Genomic DNA, 13116 nt, shown 5'->3' on the forward strand with positions numbered 1-13116 from the left:
ATAATGGTGCTCCTCCTTTCAGTGAACCATAACAGTATGTTTCATTGTCCTAGGAAAAAAGATGTATCCTATATGAAAAACTCAAACAATGTGATGAACCATATTGTTGATGGTCCAGAAGAAACAGAAATTCTTTTAAGTAGTAAGACAGAGCAGAAAGAACCATCTTTTCTTAAAGCCTTGGTCAAGACCTTTGGTCCTTACTTCTTAATTGGCTCCTTCTTCAAATTGGTCCAAGATCTATTGTCTTTTGTCAACCCCCAGCTGTTAAGGTAAGTTCCATTTTCCCATTGGTTTTCATGCACAAGGTAATTTTCATGTTTATAATCCATTTTTAAAAAATTGATGCTGAATAGGCCACAGTTTAGATCACACATAGTTGGATTTAGCTGCAGTATTATTTGACCTTTGTTCATCAGACTGGGTTGATACCTTTCCTGCCTGCAGGATGCTTTAAGAGAGGAATTGCACTCCCTATGTGGGAAAGATGCTGGTGATGAAATTAATAATACTCTTTCTCTCAAATACTGTTTATCTACTTCTAATTTCTTATGGAAACACTTTAGTGGGACATACGATAGGCTTCCACATGGATATATCCCAAGTACAACTTAACTGGCATGACATGACCTTTGTACAGTTCTTCCTTCCAGTTCATAGTGAGTCTTGTTTGTCTACATAGTGTGATTCCTGTTTAGAAACCAATTTTGTTTGGAAATGCTATACACACCCTCCCTGCCTCCATGACCATATATATAGATTATTAAGCATAAAATTATATGTATGGTATATTTTACTATGAAGATGCAGATTCTTCAGATACTGCATTTGCTCCAGATTCTCAACATTTATACACTCTAGTTTTACACAATGAAATGTGCCATGTGTTCCATGTGCCATTGCTATAGGTGGTGGTCTGCATGTACAGTATTGGTTGTCATTCAGGCACTATACCACCAGTCCTGTTTGCCAGTTTGGCCTGTAGACATTTTTAAAAATAGAAATTGTACATTTTTTAAAATTAAAACATCCTTTGAGGTGCCCCTTAGCATTATCTGAAATGGGAATGAAGTCTGGCATTTCACTCGAAAGAAGGATTGAATAATGTAGTGTTTAAAGACTTGCTGTTGTTGCTTTGGGTAAAATAAAATGTTGTGTTGCTTTTAGCCCTTCTAACCTCAATATTTTTCACCTGGTTGTTTATTTATTTCAATCTTTTCTTTAAACAGCATGCTAATTGGTTTCATTAAGAATGAAAGAGCTCCTTCATGGTGGGGGTATCTTATTGCGGCTTTGATGTTTTTCTGTGCCGTGCTGCAGACAATCATCCTTCACCAGCATTTCCAGTACTGTTTTGTTACTGGAATGAGATTGAGAACTGGCATCATAGGAATGATCTACAGAAAGGTAAGAGAGAGGGAGCTGATTCTCCTGCATTGCCAGCCAGCTGTGGGAATTGTTTTGCTTAAGTAGGGCAAAGCAGGATTGGAAGGAGGGAAAGTGTCTGCTGGGAAAGCATTCACTCTGTATGTATGCCTCAGATCAATATCTGCATGTGAATGATTTAAACATTCTAAACAAAGGAGGCTGTCTCTGTTGCCAGGAAATACACAGTGCTTGGACTGTGATTTTTATCTCTCATATAATAATCTCTACAGAGGAACTATTATTGGCTTATCAAGTGTAAATGTGTTGTTTTTTGAGAGTCAGCAGGCAGATGATATTACAGAATCTGCACTGGTGTAACAGTTGGTTTTCATGCTGCATGTTCTCACAATGAAATGGCAATGAGCATGCATAGGTCAGCCACACAATGTCCAATTTGACATATATTTGCTGGAGAGGGATGAGTTGATGAATGAATAAATCAGTCTTGGAAAAGGCTCAGGTGTGCAAACTCTACTGAACCCTGTGCTTCAGGCACTGGCAAAAAGCTTATCATTTTCAACCATCTCTAATCGTGCATGCACCGAGCATATGTTTCTTCCCTGGTATTTACACTTCACTCTAAAGACTTTTGAATAATCTACATTCCATGCATCTGTGAACTGCTAGCCATTTGCCACATTAATTCCTTAATGCTTCCTTCGGGGCCTTTAACTCTGAGCCTGAGCCCAAGTTCTTCATTTGTCCACCCACAGATAACCAGACCCAGAAATGACCTGTTTGCAGTTCCTTGATTCTGGTTGGCATCATTATTTAACCCTACCCTTTTCTTACCTGGAACTGGCTTATCCAGTGTTTGGTTGCTGAATGTCCTAAAGACATCCTGCTGTTATTGAAACATTCCTTGACTGTCTCCTTGAAGAGTTAGGACTATCTTCTCATTTATGTTGAACCATATGGAAGCAATATATGGCAGTGTTTGTGTGAGAGAATTACACATCTGTGTGACTGAGGCCAAATGTATGGGTCCTTCTCTTCCACTAATTGCACTCCCTTCCAACAGAGCCCCACATGGATGGGAAAGATCCATATGGTTGCAGTATTTTTCAAAGAAAAAGCTATGTTTCAGAAAAGTAGCCACATTAGTCTCTTGCAACAAAAAAGAGGAAAGGAGGGGGAGCTAAAAAAAAAAAGGAACATGGCAGCATCTTTTGGACTAACTGGTTTTTATTTTAACATGAATTTTTTTTGGCTATAAACCCACTTCTTTATATGCAGTACAGAGTGATATTAAAGCTTCAAGTTATGAAGCATATTTATACAGTTGTGGGAAAGGATAGGATGTAATATGATCCAGAAAGATGCAAATCATGTTCTCTCACTCCCGTCCTCTTTTTATGTTTATGGTATGGATGCATATATTTCATAGGATATCTCATAAGTTGGTGTGCTTGTGAAGGGGTGGCCAATATTGTTTGTTCACTTATTACTTATTAATTACATTTATATTCCATTTGGACTATTATAATGCGCTCTGTGGGGCTGCCCTTGGAAACTGTTCGGAAACTGCAGCAGATCCAAAATGCTGCGGCCAGACTGTTGACTGAGGCTGGCTACAGAGATCATGTCACCCTCCTGCTGAAACAGCTACAATGGCTACCAGTGCGTTTCTGGGCAGGATTCAAGGTGCTGGTTTTGACCTTTAAAGCCCTAAACAGCTTGGGTCTAGACTATCTGAAGGACCGTAACTCCCTATACAAGCCAGCCTGAGGTTGGTGAGGATTCGGGAGAGAGCTTTCTTCATGTCTGCTCCCAGACTCTGGGACTCTGTGCCACGGGAGGTCAGGTCAACCCCCTCCCTGCTGTCTTTCCACTGGAAGCTGAAGACATTTTTATTTAGGCAGGTGTTTGGTGAGTGGGTTTTCTTTGAATAATATGGTGTGCTGGTTTACTGTTTTAATGGTTTTTACTGTTTTAACTATGTTTTTAACCTATGTTTTAAGCTTGGTATTATTTAATTATCTTTTAACTTTGTAATAAATGTTTTAGCTTTGTCTTCTTAAAATATTGTAACCTGCCTTGAATCCCATTGTGGAGAAAGGTGGGACATAAATCCTGGAAATAAATAAATAAATAAACAAACAAACAAACAAACAAACAAACAAACAAACAAATAAATCCTGCCTTTCCTTCTGTATTCTGTATAGACCTTCCCAGAATAGTTCAATCTAATTTCTGAACTCTCTCTACTTTATGTAACCACTGCCTCTACTGGAAAATTGCTGTCATTTTTACAGGTTGAATTTTTAAACTGTATTGTATTTTTAAACATTTTACAATGTTTTAAAGGGGGGGGAGTTAATTTATTTATTAAGAGTATGTACTATTCCAATATATTCTAGTCATGTAAGCTGCAGCAGAAAGGCGGGGTATAAGAATAAAGTTTATTTATTATTATTATTATTATTATTATTATTATTATTATTATTTCTGTGGGCATAAAGTGACATACTTATCTTTCCTTGTCCTAACTCTGTCTTCACAACAACCTTGTGGGGTAGGTCAGACTGTGCATGAAAGAGTGAGTGCTCCAAAGACATCCAGTAAGTTTCATGATCCAGCTGTAAATCTCCCAAATACCAGTCAGGTATTCTGGCCACTATAGTATAGTGGTTCCTTTAGCTTAGTAAGTGGGATGTGTTTTTGGTGATTGTGGTCAGATACTTAGGACTATTTTTCCATGCTGTTTACTGTTTCCATAATTTTTTGCATGTAATCCAAGTTTCCCTTGCTTCGGCTATTGTTTTTCCAAGACCACAAATTTTACTATCACCCCATCACCTAATTACCATTTTGCTGTGTGTTTATGGTATTTACAAAGCAAAAACACATCAGCAAAGAAGGTGTGTGAAGGACTACCCATGAATTAACACGCACCATCCAGTGTTATGCACTTTTCAGGATGGAGAATAATTTATCATGATAAATTTTTAAAACATTAATCAGGTCTGTTTATAACGTTCATATTAAAACTAAGCAACTGTGTAGCAGTTGAAAATCATTCTTGAATTAACATTTCTTTCAGGACTAAGTAAATAGTATTATGTAACACTAACCACTATTTGTATGAGTAAAACTGGAGTGTTACACACTGTGCTCATGCTACTGTGTCTGATGTGCTGTACACAGTGTGCTCTATCTCTGTTTCCCTGCTACAGTTGCTTGTGAAATCTTCATAAATAATGATGCTTCTTGCCAGACTATCTTGTTATTCATATGTTTTGCAAGTTCCACAAGCCATTTGTATAAACAAGATTGTACTATACGCCATTGTGCTTATGTTTTGAGTAATCAAATGAGAGCCTTAGAATAAATACAATGTATAATAGAAGGCCATTTCTTTCATAAGTACAAGTTGAGTATCCCTTTTTCAGAATTCTAAAATACGAAATGCTCCAAAACCATCCACATCCCTCCCTCCAGCCCATCTGCCTTGGTCCAGGCCTCGGAGGTAGAGAGTAACTGCTGGACCTCATCCCCTTTCCCTCCACCACTCCCTTCTCCATTTGTCTCACGTCTTTTTAGATTGTAAGCCCAAGGGCAGGGAGCCGTCTAATTAAAAAGATTGTATGTACAGTGCTGTGTAAATTTACAGCGCTTCATAAATAAGGGTTAATAATAATAATAATAACAACAACATCTGTGTCTGAGATAGTACACCTTTGCTTTCTGATGATTCAGTGTATACCACCTTTGTTTCATACACTGAATTATAAAAATATCGTACAAAATTATTTTCAAGCTATGTGTGTAAGGTATATATTAAAACATAAATGAATTTCATGTTTAGACTTGGGTCCCCTCTCTGAGATATCTCACTATGTATATGTAAATATTCCAAACCCCCCCAAAAATCCAAAACACTTCTGATTTCAAGGATTCCAATAAGGGATACACAGCCTGTACCAGGATTTCAAACATATCTTTGCATAAGTAATATAAAGAAACCTTCATGATGAACTCTTGTGAACAGCTGGCACATAAAGGGATTTATATTATGAGTTATTGTTATTATTATTATTATTATTATTATTCAAGATCTAACTTGAAGTAGTCATTCACAGGACAGTAGTGCTGCAGTGGCTTTGCTTTAATTTAACAAATTGTTAAATTATAATAGGCACAATTTATTTCAAGCACATATTTCAAGCAATAAAGACAGCCAGCATGGCATAGTGGTTTGAGCACTGGAGTACAACTCTCGAGACCAGTGACTGATTCTTCACTCAGCCATGAAACCCACTGGGTGACCAAGGAAAGGCACTGGCAAACCTCCTCTGAACAAATCTTGCCAAGAAAACCCCATGATAGTTTCACCTTAGGGTCGCATAAATCAGAAATGACTTGAAGGCACACAAAAACAAAGACATTTCAAATAAAGTGTCTCAGGAAAAAGAGGGAAAAATATGTCTCCTGTGGTCACGCTGTGAGTTAATGCTGAACCAGGGACATCCAGCTCATCATTCATGTTCTTAGTCACTGTCTGAAACCAGAACTGCTGTGCTTAAGTAAAGGTGACACCTGAGAGGCACAAGAACTAAAGAAAATATTAACAAAATTAGCTCGCTTTTGAATTTGAAAAACCAATGAAGTGGTACCCCATGCAAGGTTTTTACCAAATAGGACATTAGCATTGAGCACCAGTACTTTGAATATCACTTGGAAATATTTAGATAATTGGTGACGTAGCAAAACTGGTAAGATAAGTTCCCATGAGACAGCCCCAAATAGCAGGTGTGAAATTGTATTTTGGACTAAGTGAAGTTTCAGAGATAGACATCACAGGTAGCCCCAGGACTGACACATTGCAGTAGTCCCAACTGGAGCTATCCAGAGTAGGAATAGTTGAGTTCAGGTCATCTGTTGAAGAGGAGATACAGCTGGCACTGTAGCTGAAGCTCATGGAAAATACAGTACTCCAGACCATGAAAGCTACTTGGACATCAGGTGTTAGGGTGGGACTGGTTGTGTTTCCAAGTGGCAAATTTGATTCCTTAGGAGACGCCAACCCATTCTACAATGGATTAAACATGCCCCTCCCTTGAGCAACAAACCAGATATTGCAGATAATGAGAGAATATGAAGAATCAGAGTACACTGCGTTATAGTATACTGTATTAACTCTGCTGTTACCCGCCTCGATCCTCAAAGCGGAAGAGGCGGGATATAAATATATTATTATTATTATTATTATTATTATTATTATTATTATTCCCTGTGAGTTAAGAGTCAGTGTGCTGTAGAAGCTATATTATTGGGTATGTACCAATAAGCTCCAGGTTCAAATCCCTGCTCAGCCACAAAGCCCATTTAGCTCACCTTGGACCAATCATTCTGTCTCAGCCTAACCTACCTTACAAGGCTGTTGTAAGTGAAAAAAACAGTAGGGGAAAACAGTGTGCAATATTCTGAACTTATTGGAGGAAAGGCAGATTGAACATGGCATAAAATGAGAAAATATGTCCAAATAACTGAGTTTCTCTGTCTGTGTCTCCAGTCTTTAGTTATTACCAATTCAGCAAAGCGTTCTTCCACTGTTGGAGAAATTGTCAACCTGATGTCAGTAGATGCCCAGAGGTTCATGGATCTGACTACCTTCCTGAACATGTTATGGTCTGCACCACTCCAGATATGCCTTGCATTATACTTTCTCTGGCAGGTACAAAACCTCTTTGGTTTGTTCTCTGTGATATAACACAATACAGAGCCGTTCAGGTAATGCTTAAGGCTGATCTAACTGTAGGGTAAATTTATTAGGGAAAGTAATATTGTGAGCAACCTGTAACTCCCAGCAGAATTACAAGTCCTTGTTTTCAAAATGTTCTGTATGAATAAGTGATTAACTGAGGACATGGAACTAGAAACCCACAGGTGAGTCACAATATGTTTAGCTTTTAAAACACTGTTATAGGAATTATGTGAGGAAAAGAATATGAGAGATGGCTTGTGCCAAGAAAGTGAATCATCACATTATAATTTTATTTTCAAGGCTGTAGTAGTGCATGGCAGTCCTCAATTTTCCTTCATTCTGTACAAGAGATATTAGATAGACAGTAAAACTGCTTTGTTGGCTATTTCTGGTCTGCCTTTGTCTCTAGACTACAGGAATGAGCAACTGCGGCAGGGTTGCGGTGGGGGACATTCAGGCATTTGGAACTGGTTAAGGGCATATATCTTATATACCTTATATACTTAACTATAAGTTGACCTCATGTATAAGTTGAGGGCAGGTTTTGGAGGCCAAATTATGGATTTTAATAAAACCCATGGATAAATCAACGGTAAAATTTAGAGGCATGGAGCAAAGGATCTAAAGCAGTGTCTCCCAAACTTTGGTCCTCCAGATGTTTTGGACTTTATATCCCAGAATTTCAGATGGTTGACTAAACTGGCTAGGGCTTCTGGGAATTGAAGTCCAAAACACCTGGAAGACCAGAGTTTGGAAAATACTGATCTAAAGGATGAAGCAAAGGAAAACAATGCCAATGAACTTTTAAAATTCTGGCAGGCATAACTGTTTGTGCTCACGCTAAAGACCAGATGGATGAGAGAGTAGAAGGGGATTAGTGTTTCATTTAGATGCTCCTGGGACGCACCCCCCCAGCTCTTGTGACTTATACATGAGTGTATACAATAGATAGATAGATAGATAGATAGATAGATAGATAGGCTGACTATTATACAATAATTAAAATTTTAACTGGGATTAAAGTGAGGGGAAATGAATGTTTATAGGCAAAGGACAAAATTTTAAACCAGGACTGGAGTGAAGCTGATGGAAGGAGAGGGTGGGAACATCTGCAGATGAATGAAGAGATGTTAAGCTGGGATTGGAGTGAGTGAGGGGAATAGAAAAATGTGGGAGCATTTGCACAACATTTGTTTGCCACAGCAAGCCAAAGTTTGTCTATAGTTTTTTGTGGGGGTTTTGGGCAATGTGGCTGTGTTCTGGAAGAGTTTATTCCTGACTTGTCACCAGCATATGTGGCTGGCATCTTCAGAGAATGCTGGCATGGAAGTGAGTGGGGTGCATATACTGTGTAAACCTTGGTTGAGAAGAAGTGATTTACATGTTAGTCTCTGTGTTGGTCTGTTGTTGAATGGCAAGGCCTCAAGGTGTCTATTTAATTAGTGAGCCATTGTCTGCTGGGAAAACTTCAGACCCCTGGGTGGCTGCCATTTGCACTTGCTGGGTCTTGATTTTGGTTTTCCCAGCAGACAATGAATCGCTAATTAAATAGACACCGTGAGGCTAACACACAGATTAACATGTAAATCACTTCCTCTCAACCAAGTGTCACTATGGATGCTGGCCGGGAAGTATTGAGAGTCTCTCCACTTTGCCTTTCCAGAGGCTTTGGGAACCACACATTTGGGTGTGGTGACTGAGCCACACTATGTCCACCCCTGCTGTTCAACTTTTTTCAGATACAAAGGAGTTCATACGCCTGTCTGGTTATTATCACTTTTTTTAAAAAAATGCTTCTGATTACAGCGCTAGAGACAAACAGCTGTGGTATTTCCAGTATATTGGTTAAAACAAGCCAATTGGTATTCCACTGTCCTTATACCTTTCTCATCTATAAAATATGCATGTGCCTCCACATCATGGTGAAGAAAGAAAGGAAGGGCCCATAAGGAGTAGGTTACACTGCCCTTGTTGAAAATCTATTCTGGCAACATTAATCATATGAGTTTCATTGGAGAGTGGAGAATTGTAATTTCCCCCTTGTTAATGCTGGAGAACATAATGATAACTGATGTGTTTTACATCCTTTGAAGGGTTTAGGACCTTCTGTGCTGGCAGGAGTTGCTGTAATGGTCTTACTTATTCCATTTAATGCTGTGATTGCAATGAAAACCAGAGCATTCCAGGTAGGTAAACTGTTAGTGCTCTTTCCTGACATCCACTTCAGAATAACTTTGAATTGCCTTACAGAGTCTCCCTACTAAAGGGAGCAGAGAAGTATGTTTCTGGCATGCCACATGCCACATGAAGAATCCTGCTTCTCTGAACCTGATTGCCTACCCTGACATTTTTGCATTTCCTTGCTCTTACCTCTCTCTGTGAGGCTTTTGTTGAATCTGCTACCTATATCTAATTCTTGATCTTGTTTGGCATTCTGCAACATTGTTCTGGTGATCTTCTACCTCTGGACACAACTTGCCTCCAGCCATACATAGTTAAAACATCTGATAACAACTAAAATCTAAATACAGTTTTGCAACCACAGCAACAGCCTAAAAAGCAATAAACAGAAGCTCTCATTTGAAGTAGAATTGTTAACAAACTGCTGAAAGGGAACAGAGAACAAACCAGACAAACCATTCCTACTAGGGTACTTCATAATCAAAAATTAATAAGAGCAATAATGCTAGCTCTGGAGCTTTAAAGGCTTAATTTTGGGAACTACTGTTCCCAGAATTTTCCAGAAATTAGCATGTGAAATTAGCAACAATAGCATGTGTTCAAAAGAATTCAATGAAAAGTTAAGAGAAACATAAAAACCAGTGCATAACTGTGCAACGCTGTACACTGCATTATTTTCCTCCAGCTGATATTCAGTAGCCTCTACATAACAAGGACTAAGACATGATGAAAGTGTTCAGAAGAAAGCCTCCTTGCGTGATGAATGATTTTCATAGTTCCTTTATCATGATGGAACTGCCTGTCAGGGAAGCAATGTTGGTTTCAGCCTTGTTCTCAGTATAGAAAGAACAAAATATGTGTTCTAGCGCTTGATCTTTGTGCTTCCAATACCCTCATATTTGAAATCATCCTGTAGATGTAGCCACCTGAGGCAAACAGTAGTAAAGTGTCCAAATAAAAAAGCATATGTACCTGATCTAGTGCACCTTATATCTTGTATCTTTTGACACAAGGAGGTTTATTGCACTGGGGATAAAACGTTCCCCGATGCATTACCACGAACGCGGGCGCGCACGGAGCATGATGGGAACCTGATGGGGCCCAGAACACGATTGTACTGCATAGGGAACGCTGCTGCCGCCGAGCGTTCCCATCGCGTTCCCATCTGGTTCCAGAGGGCGCCATTTCTGGGAACTGTTTCAAAAGCGTTCCCAGAAATGGCGCCCTCTGGAGCCCGATGGAAATACTCGGCGGCAGCAGTGGCGTTCCCTGTGCGGTAAAGTCGCGTTCTGGGCCCCATCGGGTTCCCATCACGCTCCGCGCACACCTACGTGTGTGCTCGTTGTAATGCATCGGGGAACGTTTTATCCCCGGTGCGATAAACCTCAAGTTGTTGCTTATTCAGTACCCAACCTAACTGTCTTATTGTTAACAGTTGTTCAAGAGCAAGTCAGAAGTTTTTCTGAACACCTGGAGCCTCTGACATTTTCAGCTGGAGATGCTAGGGTAGATTAATCTAGGAATTTTTTTTTTACATTTAAACTAGATTTTTAAATTTTAAATTGATTTTTTAAAATATCAATTTTCTCTTAAAGAATAACGTGATTACTTTGACTGGATATAAGCATGTGATCCTTCAAAACTGAATCCATACTTTGTACTAGATACAAATATAGTGGGCCCTTAGTGGTCTGCTTGGGTTTGGTTCCAAGACTCCTGTGGATACCAAAATTCATGGAAGCTCAAGCTCCATTATATACAAATGTGTAGTAAAATGTTGCCCCTTATATAAAATGCCATAATCAAAGTTTGGATTTGTTGGTGGTGGTGGTGAATATTTTCAAGTCATGGATGGCTGAATCAATAATATTTTTAAATTCACTAAAATCTCTCTGTTTGTGTTTTCTTGAAGATTCAGATACAGAAAGCATAGTGCAAGTAACTAGTCTGGGCATAATAACCATAGCTCAAAGATTTTCTTTATTTAGGTGGAACAGATGCGCTATAAAGACTCTCGCATTAAGCTAATGAATGAAATCCTAAGTGGCATAAAAGTCCTCAAACTCTACGCTTGGGAGCCATCCTTCGCAGATAAAGTTCTGGAGATCCGGAAGAATGAACTCCGTGTTTTGAAGAAATCGGCCTATCTAAACTCTTTGTCTACATTTGCATGGGTCAGCGCACCATTTCTAGTAAGTTTCATTCATTCCTTCATTCCTATTTCATTTCTTCATTTCTACATAATTCCTGCAATATGGAAGGAAAATATCTTTGTCATTTTTGCCAGGGAGAAGATTCAGAAACCTGTGAAGAGTCTGGTTTTTGAGTTACTGTTAATACAACACTGTCAGTTGGTATGGGTGACTTCCTCTCAAACAATGACTGCAGGAGGAAGGAGTTAAGGAGCAATAATAGAAGGGTGTAAAAACAACTGAGGTCGAGCCCTCTGAGCATAGCAGTTTTGCACTACTACCCTTAGTAGTAGTATATCACACAGTGAGAATGCTGCCACCGCCAAGCGTTCTCCTTCCATTCTGGAAGCGTTCTAGAGGGCCGATTTTCAAGAACGCTTGAGAAAGCGTTCCCGAAAATCGGCCCTGGGGAACGCTCCCAGAACGGAGGGGGAACGTTCGGTGGTGGCGCCAGCGTTCTCGCTGTGCGATATACAGCATTCCCCGCCGCCTCCCGTCCCCAGAATGGTCCCTTTAAAAACGCTCAGGGGCCATTCTAAGCTAAATGCAATAAACTCCTTTGTCTAGCATTTTGCCTGCAGCAATGACCAGCTAAATATTCCCCAGGTAGCTCACAAACAAAGGCATAAAGGAGAAGATTTGTTTCTTCCCACTTATTGACCTCCATCATCAGCCTTGAACATGAATGTTCACGGTGCTGCTATTAAGTGCAAACAGCTATTAACAGAAAGACTCTGTATATGGTTCTCTGTTAAGTTTTATATTCAAAGAGCAAAATTCCTCAATGAATTTTAAATTAGTGTCAATCATCAGCATCTCCTGACAGTGAATTCTATAGTGACAAAGTTCTTTCTCTTCTGAAGCCATTGGTAATCCATATCAAAGGATGCCTCTGAATTCTAGCATTCATAACAAATTTTCTGTAAATACCCACAGATTTCTCGTTACATCCACTGTCACCACATCATTTGTCATATACACTAATAGTGATCTGATTCTCAAATTACCAATCCTTCCATAGCAAAATTGGCACCATTCACAGGAGGATATTATCAGCAAGCTTGGGAGAAGGCCAGGGTTTGTCGAAGTACAAATGTTTAACAAAGTAAAACTCTTAAGGGGTAGGAGAACTGAAACTAGCTCACTGAGGACTGTTTCCTCAACAGCTATGAAATTCTCTCTGATTGTTTTGGAAAGAAAGTAGACACTGAGACTGGGTTGTACAATGGAATGGTTTGCTGTGAAAGACGGTACTGTTATATAGCTGGAAGCCTGTAGAGATCAGCATAATAAATAATCCAAGCAGTTGTTAATTGATCCAGTACAGGTGGTTGCTTTTAGCTCTTCTATTGCCAGTAAGGCTTTAAAAGAATCAAATAAGCAGATGTTGTTTATTTAACACATTTTCCCCCTGTCTTCTAGGTTGCCCTGACCACTTTTGCTGTTTATGTCACTGTGGATGAAAATAATATCCTAGATGCAGAGAAAGCCTTTGTGTCTCTCTCACTTTTTAATCTCCTAAGGTTCCCACTCAGTATGCTCCCTCAGGTCATTAGCAATATTGCACAGGTAAAAGTGGTGCCAGTCTTCTTTCTTTCTTTCTTTCTT

At 39.3% G+C, this 13116-nt stretch overlaps 1 protein-coding gene across 4 annotated transcripts in view; it reads left to right on the forward strand.

Moving 5' to 3' along the window:
* The window catches only part of ABCC3 (ATP binding cassette subfamily C member 3), a 105855-nt gene that overhangs the window by 43719 nt on the left and 49020 nt on the right, over window positions 1-13116 (forward strand). For 3 of the 4 annotated variants that reach the window (XM_089537258.1, XM_089537267.1, XM_089537287.1), the window contains 6 exons: window positions 54-272; window positions 1230-1407; window positions 6944-7105; window positions 9229-9321; window positions 11305-11508; window positions 12931-13077. In XM_089537258.1, coding sequence (XP_089393384.1) covers window positions 54-272; window positions 1230-1407; window positions 6944-7105; window positions 9229-9321; window positions 11305-11508; window positions 12931-13077 — 1003 coding nt within the window. The remainder of the gene's footprint in view (window positions 1-53; window positions 273-1229; window positions 1408-6943; window positions 7106-9228; window positions 9322-11304; window positions 11509-12930; window positions 13078-13116) is intronic. The other variant, XM_089537278.1, reaches the window with a different exon arrangement.

The sequence above is a fragment of the Sceloporus occidentalis genome, unplaced genomic scaffold, assembly GCF_023333645.1.
Source record: "Sceloporus occidentalis isolate IW3139 unplaced genomic scaffold, rSceOcc1.0.p SCAF_1, whole genome shotgun sequence".
In the NCBI taxonomy this organism is placed as follows: Eukaryota; Metazoa; Chordata; class Lepidosauria; order Squamata; family Phrynosomatidae; genus Sceloporus; species Sceloporus occidentalis.